We start from the raw sequence: 20,507 nt of genomic DNA on the forward strand, positions 1-20,507 counted from the left end.
TTCTGTTTCTTTGTGTATTATCCAGCTCAGAATTTAAAGAAAATGCAATGCAACCAGCGGTAGACTGATCTGTGCTTTATTCAGCAGGCAAAGGAGATTAACATAACAATTTTAAATAAAAGAACCTGCACATATGTCATGCATTGTCACATTCCCAGAATATTCCAATCCACTTTGCAGACAATAAATTACTTTTTGCAATGCAGTTATTGTTGCTAGCTGATGAATGAAGTGAATATGCACACAGCAATGCTCAACAAATAATAGATAAATGAAATGACTCAGAGGAAAGTTGTCAAGGGTCTTGGCAGAATTCCCCGTTTGCCTTTGAATAGTCTGATAGTGGCACTGGTAAAACGACAACTCCAACAATAGATTGTGTTGTGAATGCAACTCAGTATTTTTTTCTCTCAGAAGGGCAGTGTAATCACAAACCTGAAAGAGAGGGCATTGAATTAATTTGTTTCTTCTTTGCTTTTGTACATTGTAGATTTACCAGAGATGCTGGCTTGTGCTGAAGAAAGCCTCCAGCAAAGGCCCAAAGCGACTGGAAAAGTTTTCAGATGAACGGGCTGCATATTTCCGATGCTATCACAAGGTAAGTTGGCTGTTGTCGAAAAGAAATAAACATGCAAAAGTTTTTTTTTTCTGAAGAAGGGTCCTGACCCGAAATGTCAGCCTTCCTGCTCCTCTAATGCTCCTTGGCCCGCTATGTTCATCCAGCTCTACACCTTGTTATTGCAAAAGTAATAGGTTATTTTAGTGAACTGTTTTGTCTTTGTGATGGCTTCCTTGATTACTGTTATTTTAATGAAATGAGACTTGTGTATGATAAAAGAGAATAATAACATAAGCTTAAACTGAACATTTCCTTGTTTAGCTTCACTAATTTGTTCCTGAAAGTATGTAAGCAACATGAAAAGAATTTTGACATAGAGAAGCCTGTTTAAAAAGAAGATTTAGTTTACATTCCTGTCCCATACAGTATGTGCCCATTATCTTCCACACTGCACATTACAAACCCTCCAGACACAGCTTAAAGCAACATGGCATGGAGGAGGCTGCCAGACTGGGAGGGTTTCTTTGTGTCCAGGAACCAAGCTGACTTCTGGCTGCTGCATGACTCAGTGGAACCTGGTGGTGTCTACTAGCCCATTCCTAAATGACTTTCCTCTGTATCTGCACCAGGCCAAGTCTGCATTTTTTCACCCAGCATATCATCTGGTGATAGTGGCTGCCTAACTGAGTGAAAGGTGAGCAGGGGGTCAGACCCTGTTGGAAGATCAACAGAAACAGGGGTGGGGTCTATTGTATTTGTGAATTTGGCCAAGCTGTTACAGTTAAAACTAGTATCTGCATCCTACTCAGCTTCCTAAACCTTCATTCACTTTATTCAATGTCATCACTACAAGTGACACTCCTAAGCTCCATGAAACTGGATATTGTCACCCTGGTGGCTGCCTGACTCCTGGCTGTGCCCCCAGTCCACATGTAGAACTGTCTCTGTTGGAAGGAAGAGAAGAAGAGCTCACTTCTGTCTCTGCAATGAATACTTTGAAAAGCTCTCATTCTATACCCCACAAAGTGCATCTGGGGTTTCACATTTATTTCATTCTCAAGTTACAGAAAATGAGCTGTGAAGGCTGAAAATGATTACTAGGAATTCTGAACTGGATTTACATTGAAACTGAAACATTTTTTGCACACTTCTAACTGTAACAACCACAGTAAATCAAAAATCAAAGGTATGGTCAACGGTGCTATTTGGGCAAGATTCCTAGTTGTAACACTATGCTAAGGTGCAAACAGGTAAACACACTCTAAGCGAGAGATGTTTTATTCTACCTAAAAGAATGGAATTATTGAGGGCAGTAATTCATTTTGGCAATAACAAGAGACCATTTTCAGTTAAATACCAAAAGAACTGTGGATGCTGGAACTCAGGAAAAAAAATAGAAATTGCTGGGAAGGCTCAGGAGGTCTTGCAGCACCTGTGGAGAGAAGACAGAGTTAATATTTTGGGTCCAGTGACCCTTCCTCAGAACAATTTTCTCTTCCAGTCATATTCAAGCAGTGTTCATTTGTTTTTCTCAGTGTGAATAGTAAATACCTACAGGCTACTCATGATAGAATGCAACAGAATTGGAACCAACCAACCAACCTTCATCTGGGCAGGCATCCATACATATACACCTTTTACTTAAGCAACTTAATAAAAATGTTTTTATTGTGTCCAATCCAGACTGTGTGGACTTAGTAGCCTCTTTCATCTGTAATTTTGCAACAGATTAGCGTATCTTTCTATGAAGCTTCACTCTAGGAAGGGCAGCTAGGGACTGAGAGAACGAGTTTAGATATGATCCTGTTTTTGCATTGACATTGTTGCAAATGGCATTTTTAGGATTATAGTGAACGTAAGCTTCCACTTTAAATGGTCCTTTTCAGACAATAGCTGTCAAACTGCTTGGTATGTGCACTAACTATACTGGGAGTTGGCCATTTAAAATAGAGATGTACGGTTTTGCAGGAGCTATCCAGAAACATCAAACAACCGAATGTAAAAATCCAATTGCTATAACTAGATGAACAAAATAAATTATACATTGTTTGTTTTTTTTTAAATGCATTGAATCAAATTACAAAACTTAATAGTTTATTTTAGTAATGAGCATACCAAATATATCTCAATATCCCTGATTAGAAAATGAACTAACTGAAGTGTGGCGTCCGGTCTGAAAAACATTTGAAATAATTGTCTTAATTTTCCATAATGTTTTGTCATCTAGAATATAGCAATTTAAATACCTGAATACTTATTTATATTTTCTATTATTTCTATTTATTCCAACATCTACTGCCCACTTACCTCCTCCTCCATTTCTGAAAACACTTCCAGAATGCCTCTATTGGAAGGCACAGCGAAAATCATCTGACTTATTACAGATCAGGCCAGATTGTGGAACTCCCTGACTCTCATACCTGTGTTTCTCATGAGATAGTACATTTTCTTATTGTGCCACAATACAAAGAGGTGCCACCTCATTTCAGGTGTAAAAAAAACCTTCCTCACACCAAGGTGATTCATTCGCTATTTTATTCAAAATTCCCTGATGGTAACATTGGGCCTCAGTGACTAAATAACTTTTCGAAACAAAATGCAAATTTCTAAATTAATAGTTACATGCAGTCACTTGATTTAATTAAAGAAATATCAATCAAATTTCCTTGGAATTTGTAATGCACAATCTCCAGCAGTTTCCATGTCCCAATGTCAGACCACCTCTGGGTGTATCTAGCTCCCAAGTTATTGGTTATTAATGTGGATGGACTGCTGGACAAAAATAGTTAAAGTAATGGTAGCATTATTGAGGTAGAGGCATCAGGTCTTCATGTTGTACAGCTTGCCCACGTTCCATATTGACAACAGACTCAATGTGAATGACAACTATACATGCTTTCAACCGTTTCTATTTAGCATGCAGCCAGCAAAGGCAATTTGAATCCAATAAAACTTCTGAGTCATGCACAAGATCATCTTCAGTTACTCATAAGCAAACAGCTTTCACAAAGCTACCTTTTGCTGAACCTGGGAAAGATATTCTAATTCCAGTCAGGTTATAAAAGGTGAACTGTTGTGTACTGAGTTTAATTAAATCAATAGCTGAATTGCAGCTTGTGGTATTTTTCTTTTCTGACTTTAAACCTGTGACAGTAACACTCCTTTTCCAAGAAAGTCGGTGTCAGTTTCCGGGATAGAAAGGAGTTGGACTGCCTTGTAGTCAAGGAGAGGTACTGAGACATGTTTCTGCTTGAAGATCTAAAAGGAGCTCCAACTCCCTGTGATGCTGCATGAAATATCACACCTTGCACATCCTTTTCTACCCAGTTTTTCAGCATTGTCTGATTTACTTAACAAGTCATGGAATGGGGAATTCAACTGTGCTTAGCCTGACACAAACCTCCTATGGTAATCAGTTAGAATAATTGAATTTTATCAATCAAACTCCATGAAAAAAGCTTCTTAAAAACTAGATTCCCATCTATCGCTGCATGACAAATGTATGTTACCTTGGTGATATGAGGCAGTAAGTGAGATATGTCACTGAATTTATGTCTATAGTTTCTTCACTAGAATTAGAATTGGGTTTATTGTCACATGTACTTAACTACAGGGATACATGAGTACAGCAAAAAGTGTACAGTCTCCATTTCTGGTGCCATCTTATATACAAAGATACCTAGGTACAAAATGTTAGGTATAAATTTGAAAAATGAAGAGATAAACATTTAGCATTACAGGCGTTTTAAAGCAGCAAATCCATACTCGGAATCACGTTGAGGTTGGGAGTCCATTCTGGGCTGCATGGGCTACGTTGTTGACCAAAGAATTTATGCTTTGAACATCTTTCTATAAGTTAGTTCCTACATTACTTTCTTGATTAATATCTAATACTATTGAAAGTTATTTGTTTTCATTGTTTTCCATAAGTTGCACACCCAAGGTCTTTTTTAAAGATTGGCATTACCACAAATGAAGGTGGAACAAAATCATTCCACTGTAGTTCCTGCTTAGAACATGGATTTTCAGAAAAACAAAAGTCACATTAGTAATCAGCAGTTGAGAAATTAAGTTGCCCAATCTCACTTTCATTTTCATTGCAAAATATTTGTTTTTTAAAGTTGCTTTTTTAGTGATTGAGATTTGATCTTGGCTTGAGTGATATCTTTGTGGGTATGTCAACTACAAAATGATGGTTATGCTCTTGTGGTTTTCTTTCACAGGTTGTGGGCACTGCTGTCTAGGTCAGTACTTATTAACCATTCTTAATTTTGCTTCAGTAAATAATGGTAAACTGCCTTCTTGAGCCATATCAGTCCATGTGGTTTAGAGACACACTGGGCTGTTAGGAAGGGAGGGCCAGCATTTTCATCCAGTGACAGTGAAGGAAGGACAATGTAATTCCAAGTCAGGATGGTGTGTGACCTGAAGGAGAGTTTGTAGATGAGGATGTTTCCTTGCATCTATTCCTCTTGTCCTTCCAGGTAGCAGAGGTTTGGAATGTAACACTGACTAAGAGTTTGAAATTCTGTAGTGTATTTTAGAGGTAGCATCCACTGCTGTCACTGTGCATTAGTGGTAAAGGAATCAAATTCCTTGGAAACTGAAAGTGATGAATGGGGTGACAATCAAGCTGTTTTGTCCTGTATGGTATCAGGTTTCTTGAGAGATATTGGAGCGGCACTCATTCAGGCAGGTGGGGAATATTCCAACACACTCCTGACTTGCCTTGTAGATGGTGATTGAGCTTTGAGAAGTCAGAGGTGAGCTACTCACTGTAGAAGGCCTCATTTGTGACTTGGTCATTTTAGCCATAATATTTTTATATTGATTTAGTTCAGTTTATGGCAAAAGTAACCCCGAGCATGTTGATAATAGGGAATACAGCGATAGTCATGTCATTGAGAGACTGCTCCAGTGCGGCTCAATGCGAATTGGAGGAACCACACCTTATCTTCAATCTTGGTCCCTTTATAGCCTTCAGGGCTCAACAATAGGTTTGACAGTTTCAGAACCTGAATACCCTGTCCCATGTTTGTTCCATTACCCTATAATGTCAATGGCCTGACCTGTATACACTACACCCATCAGAGCCAACTTATTTTTGAATATTTCCATTTCTGGTTTGTAACCAAACTGCTATTTTCTTTGACAACAAGGTGTCGAGATGGATGAACACAGCAGGCCAAGCAGCATCAGAGGAGCAGGAAGGTTTAAGTTTTGGGTCTAGACCTTCTTCAGAAATACACCTTGTTGTCTCAGCTTCTCCAGCATCAGCAGTTCCTACTATCTATGCTATTTTCTTTCTTTGCTTTTCAATAGCTACCTATTTGCCTATCCCTTTTTCTATTTCTCTGTCTCTCTCCCGGGGTACAGCGTCTACATACTTGATTCTCACCGCCTTCTCCCTAACCCCATTCCGTTATCAGCATAAATTCCATCCTACCTCAGCTGTCTTTAGTTCTGATGAAGGGTCACTGGACTTGAAACATTAACTCTGTTTCTTTCTACATACCTGTGTTTCACCAGCACTTTTTAGATTTCCAGCATCCTCAGTTCTTTTTACTTTGGAGGCAGTCATCGCCAGCCGCACGTGTGGTTGGAATGCACATTGCCACTTAGCAGCTCAAACCTGAATGTTGATAAGGTCTTGATGCATATGGACATGGACTATTTCACTCAATGGGGCAATAGTTAGATTTTCTGCTGTTGGAGATGATCATTGCCTGGCACTTGGTTGCACAAATTTTACTTGCTGCTCATCAGCCAAACTTGGATATTATCCAGATATTGCTACATTTGGACAAGGAGCATTTCAGTATCTGATAAGTTACGTATGGTACTGATCATTGGACAGTCATCAGTGAATATTTCCTCTTTTGACCTCATGATGGAGAGAAGTTGAAACAGCTAAAGATGTTTGAGCCTCGGACACCACCCTAAGGAACTACTACAGAGATGTCCTGGAGCTGACATTCAAGAACTCTAAACAGGGCTCAAGACCCCCATTGGAAGTCAGCAACATCTTGATTCAGATTCAGTCCTGTAGGGGCTCCTACCAATGACTGCAGTGGGTTTGTAGACAGGCCCACTACTGAAGAGGTTGAATTCCACCCCCTGTATCTACTAGATGCTATGTTCAAACATGTGGTTTTCTCCTACCTTTGATTAACTGGGGAAAAATTGGATAGTAAGGAGGCTAATTTGTTCACCTGTTAGTCAATTAATGTAATTTGATATTCAGCAAATTCAGCCTATTTTATTCCTCACAGTCAATTATGACCTTTATCCAATAAATGGGCTATGTAAGCTCCATCTTCTGAAAGTGTCTCTTTTTACCTGGACTGGAAGCCAACAATTTGACATCACCAAGTCCCATGTCAGGAACTGGCTCAATGTAGTGTCAGATAAAACTGTACCCACTTCAAGGGTTCATGCTAGAGACATTTCATCGAGGTCAAATAAAATAGACCATTATAATATCACATGTTTGAAAATTAATAGTATGTGCAGCTAAATCTGATCATGTGCATTATTTGCAAACAATAGCAAACACAATCAACCACATCATTTCATTTTATCTCAATAATGGGGGCCGAATATCCTTTGCAAAATTTGCATTGTCTGAGTTTAATCACATTTAAACCAAGCTTAAAGTAAGATTAGAATCCCTACAGTGTGAAAACAGGCCCTTCGGTCCAACAAGCCCACACCACCCCTTGAAGCATCCCACCCAGACCCATCCCCCAATAACCCACACACCCCTGAACACTACGGGCAATTTAGCATGGCCAATCCACCTAGCCTGCACATCTTTGGACTGTGGGCGGAAACCGGAGCACCCGGAGGAAACTCAGGCAGACACGGGGAGAACGTGCAAACTCCACACAGACAGTCGCCCGAGGCTGGAATCGAACCTGGGTCCCTGGTGCTGTGAGGCTGCTGTGCTAACCACTGAGCCACCGTGCCGCCATTAAGCCAACATTCCTTCTAAAGCAAAAAGTCAAATATCTTCATACGTAGCACAACAATTTATTTCATGTTTTTAATTGATGTACATAACAATAATAATATCCGCAGGTTCTCCAAGTGATTCTTTCATGAGTGCACTGCAATTTATTTTGGATAACGTTTTGATCTGGATCTCTAATCCTAAAATGTGAAATTGTTACTGATTCATGGCACATTCCCGAAAATCTAATTGTGAAAAATTCACTAGGTGGTGTTTGAAGCAGACGGGCTGATGCCAGATGATGCATCTTGAACTGTCAGGCACTGATACTCTGTTGCCATGAACAATACAGGAACAATAATAGTAGCTTTGTCTAGACTGGTCAATTAATTTTTCTTTGCTATCATGAAGTTCATACTTTCGAAAATGTGTATTCTTTTTCTGAATTGAATGGGTAATGAAAATAATATCTTGCTACTCCAGGACCTCATTAATAATACTTAATATTTTAACATTTCAATAACCTGTTCCAGTAATAATGTCCTGGGATGGTTTGAAATTCTGTTGTGAATTTCTAATGAGACCATCCAGACTGTGACACTGTGCTACTGGCCATCAATTTGATATACTGTTTTTTCTTAATGCCTCACTTATGCTACTTTCCATTGACTTATTCAGGGCATCATTAAAAATAACAATTCCGTTAGCACAGCTCTTTACAATTATATCCAAAAATTGTAATTTATTATAAAGATATGATCAATATGTAATATGTCAATAGTATAAAATGAACCAAGTAACCTCTGTAATTCTGCTGTCCTCCACACCTAATATCACACACACAAATCTGTATGCGAGGTGACAATAGTAATAATTTGTGGTCTTTGAATGAAAGAAAGGAATAACCTAGCAGGTGATTAGGACCTTGGAGACCAAACAGAAAAGTCCAGGAGTGGATAAAATTGGACAAACAATGAGGGCTGAATTGACATCTTCAATTGCAAAACAATATTTCAGCAGTCTTGGAAAAGTTTTGTTTTATTTACATTTTTCATTTCATTTACTTATGCTTTACAGTCTATATTTACTAGATACATATTTACCTATTACGTGGTTGGTTCACTGAAGGTTCTTTATAAACAATGCAGTGTGAAGGAGTTCTCGGGCCTGAATTTTGTAATGATGGAGAGGATCTCTGGCTTAGCAAAATGATGCTAGAGCCCCGAACTGTAAAAACTGTACCACCTAGCCTGGCACCAACAATGTACCCTCATTTTCCTCTGTTCCACATGGACCTGCACCAGAGTGGCTTCCAGAAGCAGATGTCATGCAGCAGCATCATGAGATAGACGGTGCACAGGGCTTTCCAGCTTACAGGCAATGTTACTTGCACCAATCAATTTTGCAAGGGCACTAGTGGATTGTCCAAAACATGCTTGATGGGCTTTATACTGTTCAGGAGAAGGTCTACAGCTGTTGGAGTTCCATGGAGAGACACCCTTTTAAACAAACTTGGCACCTTTTTGAATAGGGCCAGTGATACTATTTGGAGACATAAGGTGCCCTAAGAGAGGTTAAATACCTTTGTGGGATCTTAAAAGGAATATATGGGAAAAATGTGGAAAAAACGTATTGGATCTATCAAACTGTCAAAGGAGCCATCAAACTGCTAGCCGAGCTGTCAAACCCTTGCTGCTGTACAGTTGTCAAGGCATTTAAAAACTCCTGGGTTTTAAATTTGTAAAGGAAAAAAATCCTGTCTGTATTGTAAGTCAAATGCTTGCTATTTTGATCTTTCATCATGAGATCTGTGATGCACGACTGATTCCACAACCTCTTCTCATGTTGGCTTGTCTGCTTCATAGGTTGATTGACTGTTCCAAATGATATTATTTTGAAATTTATGTATCATTACAAATTGTAATAGTTTATGTAGTGAAAGAAGTAAGATGTAGTGAGTAGGCTTCAATCAAATTTTTTTTAAACATATGCATTTGCTGTGTAGGCACTTAGGAATGTTATTTTGTTTCATTTCAATTTGGATTGTGAGGTCTGCCGATAGAATACTATATGAATGGCCCGGAGAATGTAAGAGAAAGGTGTGGTGAGTGGAAGCATGTGTTGCTACTAAGTTATCATTTAGTCTTGAAGGAGCAGAGGGATGAGCTTTGTCTGGCATGGAGGGTATGAAAGAGAATATCAGTGGGTGCTGGTGTAGAAATCAACTTGGAGGATGTCAGGGGACATGGAAGTGGGTTTTCTGAAGAAGGGTCTAGGCCCGAAACATCAGCCTTCCTGCTCCTCGGATGCTGCTTGGCCTGCTGTGTTAATCCAGTTCAACATCTTGTTATCTCTATAACACCTATCGCAGTGTGATGTATGATTCTCCAATTACTTCTATGTAACTCATGTTGTACGTTTTCCCATTTTGATTTTTAATTTCTTTGCATATTTCCCTGATCTCAGTAACTGGTAATGCATGCCAATGCATGCAACTTATTTTCTGGCTAGGAGAGTGGAGTTCAATCTTGTTAAAGGTTGCCATTATATGTGCATTTCATTGGCTGTGACACACGTCAACAGGATACAGCCTGCATTCACAGACAACCATGACTGTGCCAAATCTCTCTTGCTGCTGATCCTCATATTTGCTGAGAGAAAAGAAGTTGAAAAACAGGCATTGGGATTCCAAGAAACAAACTGAAATTCAATAATAGCTTAATAGGAATTCCAACAACTCAATTTGAGCAATTAATAGTTAACTCTCCATTCAAATAGGAGCAAAAACAGGGCATTTCTTTATTTGAATAACATTGTCTGGCAGAGGACCAAGGGCAGTATCAGAATGTAAAACTTCACTGCTGGCACTACATTTTGACATATTGAATTAACACGACATGTTGAGGTGCAGCTGCAGTAGCTCTTATGTTGCTACCATAACCATGGAGGTCTCACTTAAGAAACAGCATTTCAGTCAGTGCTGTGTTTGTGACCTTCAAGACGAAAAGAACCACGTCTCTCCTCTGTTGTGATATGCTCTTGTCTGAACTATCCACACCTTTCCTATTCACTTTCCATGTATTTGATTTGTATTGAACTTGAAATAAGTATAGTTTTCCTCTAGCCATCTTACTCAATTGTATTGCACTGCTGCATAAGTCTGGTCTTTGTAGAATGCTGAAATTGCAAAATACAGCAAATAAGCTTCAGTTTGTCAGCTGTCTTCATCACTCATTTCCCTTTTGTATAATTTAATTATGAATATCAAAAAAAGTAAGCTGTCAGGGAGATGGGAACCAAGACATAACTTTAGAAATGAAATGCTTTATTTACGAATTAGAAGAGTCAGATAATACTACAGTAAGAAATAGTAAGGTATAATATTAGACCAGGTCCGAATAAGAAGAAATACAGTAAGGTCTTAATTAGGTTTATTGTGATCATGAGAACATACAATGGAATAAAGCTGGTGAGATGCAGGCACTGGTAACTATGTGGAGAAGTTGTGTCCCTTTAATAACAGAAGTCTGCCTCAATAAAGGACAGGGCTAGACAGTAGACATCCCTGGATACAAGGTTTTCTGGCAAATAGGCAAGTTGTCACAGATGATTGAGGTTAAATTTACAATTGTAGAGAGAAAATAAACTTGAGGGGGTCAAGAAAATTTAGAATCTATTTAGTTAGAACAAAGAAATAATCAAGGTGCCAGTCTATTGCTGGGCATACTGTATTGGGAAAGATATTGAGGAACAAATTCGCAAAAAAATGAGTAAAGACATGAGTAGTTATAATTGCTGTTTCATTTATTGTTGTTTTATTTGGGATATTAATTGTACAAGCAACAGAAAAAGGAAAGAATTGTATGTTGAAACATGTCTACAGCAATATTTTCCAATTCCTTGAGGAAGGAAGTATTGCTAGATCCGGTATCAGTGAATGAGGTGTGATAGCAGATGGCAATTTAGTGGACAGTGATCACAGTATCTTAAGGTTTAGGTCTGATATAGAAAATAACCCGGAGTGATCCTGAGTAACTAATTAGGCAAGGGCCAATTTCAGTTGGATGAAAATGGATCTGGTTAAAGTATTATGGACTCGCATATTGATGGATTTCAATAATAAACTGCCTTCAAAGAGGAAACTGAGTCAAGTGAGACATGTTTTCACAAGGGTGAAAGGTAAGACAAATAAAGTAACAGCTCCTGAGATGATGAAATGTTAGAGTCAAATTAAGTAGAAAAGCGGTGTGCATGACTGTCAAGTTAATGATTCAAATGCAAACAACACTAAATACAGCAAGTTAAAAGGAGAAATGAAACAAATGGAGAAGCAAAGTGAGTGTATTAGAAAAGACTGGCAGCCAAGATAAAAGGGAATCCCAAAGTTTTTCTACAGGAGTACAAAGAGTGAAGATGTCGTAAAGAATAGAGGCAGTTAAGGACTGAAATTGGTATTTGTGGATTGAATATGGCTGAGGTACTAAATGAGTACTTTACATCTATTTTGAGTAAGGAAGCAGATGCTGCCAAACATCATTAGGCGAATAAAAAGGTAGTCAAGACACTATGGGTTATGAATTGAAAATATATTAGAATAAGTTGTTTAAGGTTTTGGTAAGGACTGGGCTATACATCATGCTGACATGTCATCAGGACCAGATGAGACATTTCCAAAGATACAAAAGGAAGTGAAGATGGAAATTGTGGAGGCTGTGTGTAGCCAAAATCTTTCAACCCTCCTTAGCTATAGGGCAAGTCTCAGGCAACTAAATAACTGTGTATGTTACAAACTGTTTCAAAATGTATGTAAATTATTTTCCAATAAACCTGTTCAGTAATATTATTTTACACGTCTAGAGCAGACGGGACGTGACCGCAGGTCTCTCTGTATAGGGCGTGAGGACATTATCACTGTGTCACAGGACGGCCTTCAAAAAAGTATGTAAACAAAAAAGTACGTAAAGGGGTGGGGGAATACTTTGGAATAATTTTTCCTGGATTAACAACCTCTTGGCCAATGTGGATGAATTAAGGAAAACCAACATGGACATGTTAAAGGTAAAACTCGTTTAACTAATTTGATTAAACTTTTCAATGAACTAACTTAAATTGTTAATGACGATAATGAGTCTGATGTATTTCATGAACATCTCAAAGATATTTTGATGAAGTGCCACAAAACAGGCCCTCCAGAAAAGTTTAAGTTCATGGAATAAAAGGAAGAGTGGTAGCATATACACAGTTACCAATTGGCAAGAAACGGATTAATGGTGAAAAGTTGATTTTTGTACTGGTGAATGATATGAAGTGATCTTTGGATTTGGACTAGTGCTTTCATTGAACCGATTATTTAAAAAAAAACAGAATTTGATACATCTGAAGGACATTATATCAAAATTACAGATGACACAAAACTTTTGTAAGCGTTATCAACTGTGAAGAGAATGGAGAGAACTGGTTAACCAAGGACATAAGAATGGTAAAATATGATGCAGAGAATTTTGAAATGATATGTTTTGGAAGGAGGATTGAGGAGACGCAATACAAAATAAAGGATAGAATTCTAATGGAGTATATGTAAGCAGATGTGTCAAAATCATTTTTCATAGTTACTCAAGGGATATGGGTGTCTCTAGCTAAGCCGACATTTATTGCCCAACTCTAATTGCTGAGAGGGCAGTTAAGTGCATTGCTGAGAGCCTGGAGTCACATGCATGCCAGACCAGGTAAGGACACCAGTTTTCTCTCCTAAAGGAGATTTGTGAACCAGATGAGTATCAGACCTTTATTTACAGAATTTTATTGAATTTAAATTCTAACATCAGTCATTGCGAGTTTTGAAGCCAGGTCCCCCGAACATTACCTATTACCTAGTAATGATACCATTGGCTATCACTTCTCCCAGTTGTCAAATATTGTAGGTGAAAGTGCGAGGTAATTGTGAAGGTGGCCTCCCAACTTGTCTGAGCTACCAGAAGACAGTGAGGATGCTGATAAAAAGCAGATCAACGTAGGCCTCTATTCCACCTCTGTTTACCTCTTCAAATCTTCTTACTTTGACTGGGATGACGGTGCCCTGCATCACTTTCCAGACTTGTTCAAGGAGCAGCCCAATGAGGAAAAGGAGCATGCTGAGAAACTGTATCATTGAAGATGGTAGTTTGATAAAATGTTTAATAAGACATATGAAAATCTGAGTTTTGTAAATAGAGGCATAGAGTACCAAGTCAAATAAGTTGAGGTAAATTTAGCAAGCCTGGAGTCGGTGGGAGTCAGAGGGCAAGCTGTCCACTTGTTGGAGACATAAATATGTCAAGGAAGTCTCTAATGCTATTAGGCAGCAGCACTAACCACGGTGTTACCGTGCTGCCCCAAGATACTTGTGGTTTTTGATTAATTGTCTCAGTCCCAGAATGCCATGTAGGAGCTCCTCAGGGTAGTCAGCCACTTGAGACATGCTAGGGCACAACACTGGGGCACGTTGGACTTGAACTTGGACCTCCTGGCTCAAAGATAGGGACACTACCATTGCACCACAACAGCATTGAGCTTGTCAGGCTACATATTTTCTAATCAACCCATTCAGAGATGCTATGACACATCTCTGTGGCAGGTGTGGCTTTTACCCAGATTTTCTGCCTCAGAGATAAGGGCATGACCACAGTGCTACAAGAGTGCCTGAGCTCCCCAGGGTAGTGATCTAGGCCCAACTATGTTCTCTGTTTCCACAATGTTCAGCAACACTCACAACAACTCTGATACAGAAGCAGCTCATGTCCAAGTGGATCAAGATCTGGACAACATCAGGCTGGGTCTGATAACTTGCAATGATAAATTGGGCTATGCCCACATGGTATTTCTGGTGTCTGATGTTTTGAGGAAAATAACTTGGTACCATCCTGACTGTCACTCTGAGAATATATTGGAATTTATTGCTGGAATTAGAAGTGTGAAAGATTATGTTGTCGGGTAGTTTTGAGAGATTTGTAGTATTTGGATTTTCTGCATTGATTGTAACTTGTGGCATTATACAACTTAGAATGCATAACAGTTGATTTAAAAAAAAAACACAGGTCTGGTTCTAACCCTGTAATTTCTGAATATTTATAGTGCTGAATCTTATGGCTTTTGGCTAAGTCCCAGTTCAGTTTTTGGAGCAATTTCTGCCATGAGGTCTAGTGACTCTTCTTGCTGTGTCTTACCAAACCTACTTCATTAATTCCTCCTCTGCCTCTCAGGTGTCCATCATGTCCAGTTCCAGCCCATGTTTTGCTCCTGGAACAAATTGCTACTCAGCCACCAAATGATCAGTACCATTTGCATTTGCTCCATCTTTGAAAGGGTACTGTGCACCTGTCAAACACTGGCAATCTAGCATTGCCCCTCACTGACAGCTGTGAAGCCACACTACCCATGCCAAGTAGCTTGTATGGCTGACTCTTCCTTTCCTATACAACCTCATTATACAAACAAAGAACAAAGAAAATTACAGCACAGGAACAGGTCCTTTGGCCCTCCAAGCCTGCGCTGATCAAGATCCTCTGTCTAACCTGTCATCTATTTTATAACGACCTATGTCCATTTGCTCCCTGCCCATCCATGTACCTGTCTAAATATATCTTAAAAGACGCTAACGTGTCTGCGTCTACCACCTCTGCTGGCAATGCGTTCCGGGCACCCACCACCCTCTGTGTAAAGAACTTTCCACACACATCTCACCTAAACTTTCCTCCTCTCACTTTGAGCTCATGACCCCTAGTAATTGAATCCTCCACTCTGGGGGAAAAAGCTTCTTGCTATCCACCCTGTCTATACCCCTCATGATTTTGTAGACCTCAATCAGGTCCCCCCTCAATCTCCGTCTTTCTAATGAAAATAATCCTAATCTACTCAACCTCTCTTCATAGCTAGCACCCTCCATACCAGGCAACATCCGGGTGAACCTCCTCTGCACCCTCTCCAAAGCATCCACATCCTTTCGGTAATGTGGCGACCAGAAGTGTACTCCGTACTCCAAATGTGGCCGAACCAAAGTCCTATAGGCATAGATAGAGTTGATAGCCAGAGACTATTTCCCAGGGGAGAAATGGCTAACACGAGGGGTCATAGTTTTAAGCTGGTTGGAGGAAAGTATCGAGGGGACAAGTGTATCGTATAAGTTCAGCATAACCTCCTTATTCTTATACTGTATGCAGAATTGCACTCTACAGTAAAGCACAGGATACTGAATGCTTCATAAACTGTTCTTTCCAGCCTTGCCTCCTTCAGTGATCTGTGCACAAGGGGGAGGATAAGTCCCTACTGAGGAGATCTTATAGTACAGTAGGTGGCATCCCTATCTCTAAGCCAGGAATGTTGGTTTCAATTCCCGCTCCAGGACTACAGCTAAAGAAACTATCTTGTTAATGTGACCAAATTGGTTGATTATCAACTGTAAATCCTTCCAAGACATGACAATGGGAGTGATAAGAGTGGGGGAGACTTCTGATCAGTCATGTTATGGAAGCAAATTAGAACCTTGACCCTCACTATTGAGTTGCAGGTTGCAACGTGTAAAAGAGTATGTTGTCACAGCAGTCAGAAACCTTGGAGGGCAGTTAGCTGGACAGCCAGTGTGGATCCTACTGGCGACAATAACTCAAACTTTGCTTTTCTTCTCCCCACCTGGGTGGATTCTACCCTTCCAGTGGTGCAGGTGTGCAGGTCATAGAACTCTGGTCAGATCTGCCTTTTGCAAAAGAATATTTTGAGCTTTGTAAAGTGAGCTTTTAAAGAGACTGCTTGGAGAAAAAAATAATTGTAATTTTTTTTTGAAAAACATACCATATACATTCATGTAAAAGCTGAATTTTGGAGGCAAAATTTTCAGCAGAAAGTGGGATGTTGGCTTTTGTACAAGTAATATATTTGGGGGAGGAGGGGGTCTGAAACCCATGCCTTTGGATCTGTTGAGCTGCCAACAAAAACACGAACCAGGCCTAGTGGTTGTGGTGCTGAATTCTACCAAAAACAGCTGTAAAAGGCTATCTACTGGCATTTCTGACATAAATAAAAAATTAGCAAGTGTGAAAAAGGCTCACTAGATTGCTCCACACAACCCCTTCTAACACGTATGAAAAGTAAAGGATTTTTGTGTCAAATGTCAGGTGTGAACTTTTAGTCGATGAATTATTGCTTAAGTATATATGGACCATAGTTAATCTTAAATGGCATGTGCCTAATTGATTAATATCTGGATAAATTTATCATGCTTAACTTATTTAACTGAAATATAATTTTTAACTATTTTTAGCTAGTCTAAAACAGGCTGATTTAAAACCACACTGATGTTTTAACTGTTAGACATGATGAATTACGTATGTGATCGGCCAGTAACCCAGGATTAAGCTCTTGAGTGTGAGCTGATTAAAAAATGAATATTAATTTGTTGAGATGGTATCATTTCAATAATACAACCATTTTAAATGTAACTATAGTTTTAGTAAACACTTTGTAAAGAGCCAATTCTAAAATTGATGACCAGAATGGAGAGTGCAGAGCAACTAAATAATTCATTTTAGGAAAGTGACAACTTAAAAATCTGTTGTCAAAAAGTGACTCAGGCCTCAAATCCACTGTGTCATCAATACAAATTAATGAAGGATTGCATTTTATCACTTCTGATGAACATTTCCAAAAGGAGCAAAAACTGCAATTTTTACATGACTATTGATTTACTGATGAATGCAAAGTCAGTTGACAGCAATTTACTATCAAAGCTTAAACAGAAATATTGGATGGAATGATTGAGCTTTTATGAATCATTGTTGAAATAGTTTTTAAAGTGTTGATACTCAACTAACCAATTTGATTTCCAGTGCAGTATTTCTAAAAATGTCAGTACATTCAGTTTACAATGACAAACTATCATTTTGCCTTGTTACATTGCTCTTGGGCTGGGCTTGATGTGTCATAGATTTTCATTCTGAAATGCCACTTGGGGCTATGAAAGTGATGTAGTGTCGAAAATTGAGCAAATATGTCACAATCACATTCTATTTCAGTGACATTGTTGACATTGATGCACTTTGAGTTGCTAACAGTTTTCTCTCCCTTTTATGTGTTGAGCCTTTCATCAAAAAGAATTGGAATTATAACCACTTTATTCGAGTCTTTGCAAATATTGGTAGTATTGATCTAGAATACAATTCTATGACTTGGCAGTGTTTGTTGCAGAATCTGATATTGCCAACTATCCATCTTATTTTTGCTGTGTTACAATGCAGTACTGCACTACTGCATGGTTTTCTAAATGGACTTTTATTTTGCTGAAATTAATATTAAAATAGGATTTTGCAATACATGTGTCACCATTATTTGTTACTGATGAAATAATGGAAATCTTGAGCCGACTGTTGCAGAAATATTTCTGCCACACGGACTGCAGCAGCTCAAGACGCAGAATTTGAACCATATTTTCAAAAGTAATTAGAATGGTTAGAAAATGCTGCCTTGCTAATGGCATGAGCAAAAGAAAGCATAACTAACCATTACCTTTGAAGTACAGATAATGTTTCACAAAAGAAAATGTTTCAACTAGTGTAAGCATATTATCAGAGAAAACACCTTCAAATAATAATATCATGGAAGTAGTGTGACTGACCTAATTATATGGCTTTCCTGTTTAAAATATATGTTTCCTGTACAAACACTCTGTAAATTAAAATACTTTAATTCATAAAAATATGAGCAGGGTTTGTTCATTCATTTCCTTGCGCCTGGTTCACAATTTATCAAGTTTGTGACTGATCTGATTCTGGCCCCAACTCCCTATCACCTGCAAATTAAAAATCTAACTCAGACTTACTTCCCCTCTTGAAGGAATCTAGAATTTTAAAAATTGTTAAAAAGAGACAAGTAGTTGTCGCTTTTTATCTTGTAATTATTACAATAAAGACACAAAAACAGACTTTGGCAAAAGCAAAGACAATATTTCAAACCAAATGAGAAGAGGGTGGTGATTTGTTGGGTTTTGCAATAGCTCAACCAATCAGTCTGAGAATTAAGAGTTAACTGTTCTTGCTATATCGCCATGTCAATAATGGCCCAACCAATCAGCACACTCTTCTCATGCTGCATAAAAGCATACTTTTTTTCTAAGTCTGTTTCTTGCATTCTAGTTCTCATGAGTGCAAGATTTTAAAAAAAAGCTTCAACATCTGCTCTCCATTAGCCCTGATTAAATCTAGAACGACAGGTCACAATTACAGGATGACGGCTCTCCCATTTAAGGTGGAGGTGACTGAGTCACCATACTTCTATGAGGTAACAAATCCCAAAGAGCCTAGCTCACAGAAGAAATACTCCATCTCGATTTTGAAACATGAAACTCCCATATTCTGAAACTCTGATCCCTAATTCTAGATTCTTTCAAAGTGGGAGATATACTCAACATCTATCTTATCATGACCCCTCAGAATTTTAGGTTTCAGTCTGATTATTTATTGTTTTGAATTCCAGTATGTTGTAATCCTAATAAATCTCAAATAAAATATTTCAGGACTAGTTTTAAATTGAGTGTAAATTTTTAAAAAATGTATTATATTTAACTATGGGTAAAACAGGCTGGTTTAAAATCACACTGATAGTTTCAACTATTACAGGTGATGAATTACATGGAGATGAGCTGATTAACAATGAATATTCATGTGTTGAGATGGCACCATTTCAATAATGTAGTCATTGCACAATATAACTATAATTTCAGCAAACACTTTGCAAACAGCCAACAGGAAAATTGATGACCAGACTGGAGAATGCAGCGTGACTAAATAATTCATTTTAGGAAAGTGACTGCTGTCAAATTTGTTGTTAATCAAACCTGCTGGATCGAGCTGGTGAATAGTCAGTTCCATCTAATGTGTACACATTGGTTGTGAATAAGACCGTGTTAGGGAGCTGGAGCTGGAGCTGGATGAACTCCGGATCATTTGGGAGGCTGAGGGTGTGATAGGCAGGAGTTATAGGGAGGTTGTCACACCCAAGTTAAGGGATAAAGGTAGCTGTGTAACCGTCAGGAGAAGGAAAGGGAATAGGCAGACAGTGCAGGGATACCAGTGGCCGTTCACCTCAGTAATGAGTATCCAGCTTTGGATATTGTTGAGGGGGAATGAACTGTCAGGAGAAAGCCGTAGCAGGCAGGTTGCTGGCACTGAGCCTGGTTTTGTGGCTCAGAAAGGAATGGGGGCGAATAGGAGAGCAATAGAGATAGGAAATTCAGTGGTTATGAGAACAGACAGGAGATTCTGTGGTAGTGAACAAAACTCCCAGATGGTATGTTGCCTCCCAGGTGCCAGGGTCAAGGATGTCTCGGATTCTTGAGGGGGAGGGGGAGCAGCCAGAAGTCGTGGTATACATCGGTGCCGATGACATAGCTAGGAAACGGGATGAGGACCTGAAAAGTGAATACAGGGAGTTAGTTTGGAAGCTAAAAGTCAGGATGAGCAGAGTAGTAATCTCAGGATTACTACTGGTGCCATGTGCTAGTGAGGCTAGGATTAGAGAGCGAGTGCAGCTGAACACATGGCTACAGAGCTGATATAGCGGAGAGTGCTTCAGATATGTGGACCATTGGGATATCTTCTGGGGAAGGTGGGACCTGTACAGGAAGGACGGGTTGCACCTGAACTGGAGGGCACCAATATCCTGGGCAGGAAGTTTGCTAGAGCTCTTCAGGAGGGTTAAACTGCTTTGGCAGGGGAATGGGAACTGGAGCTGTGGATCAGAGGATTGAGTAGCCAGTGTACAGGCAGATGCAGCTTGCAGAGAGTCTGTGAGGAAGGGTAGGCAGTTGATAGGGCAAAGTTGCAATCAGTGCAATGGGTTGAGGTGTGTCTATTTTAATGTAACAAGTGTCATTAAGAAGGGTGATGAACTTCATGGATCAGTACTTGGAACTACAATGTTGTGGCCATTATGAAGACTGGGATAATACAGGGACAGGAATGGCTGTTGGAT

General features: G+C 39.1%; 1 protein-coding gene across 2 annotated transcripts in view; it reads left to right on the forward strand.

Annotated features, from left to right (window-relative positions):
* LOC125461226 (docking protein 5-like) overlaps nucleotides 1-20,507 on the forward strand; it is a 521,375-nt gene that overhangs the window by 338,988 nt on the left and 161,880 nt on the right. For both annotated transcript variants that reach the window (XM_048549743.2, XM_059652830.1), the window contains one exon: nucleotides 491-598. In XM_048549743.2, the coding sequence (XP_048405700.1) occupies nucleotides 491-598 (108 nt within the window). The remainder of the gene's footprint in view (nucleotides 1-490; nucleotides 599-20,507) is intronic.

Source organism: Stegostoma tigrinum, chromosome 19 (genome assembly GCF_030684315.1).
Source record: "Stegostoma tigrinum isolate sSteTig4 chromosome 19, sSteTig4.hap1, whole genome shotgun sequence".
In the NCBI taxonomy this organism is placed as follows: domain Eukaryota; kingdom Metazoa; phylum Chordata; class Chondrichthyes; order Orectolobiformes; family Stegostomatidae; genus Stegostoma; species Stegostoma tigrinum.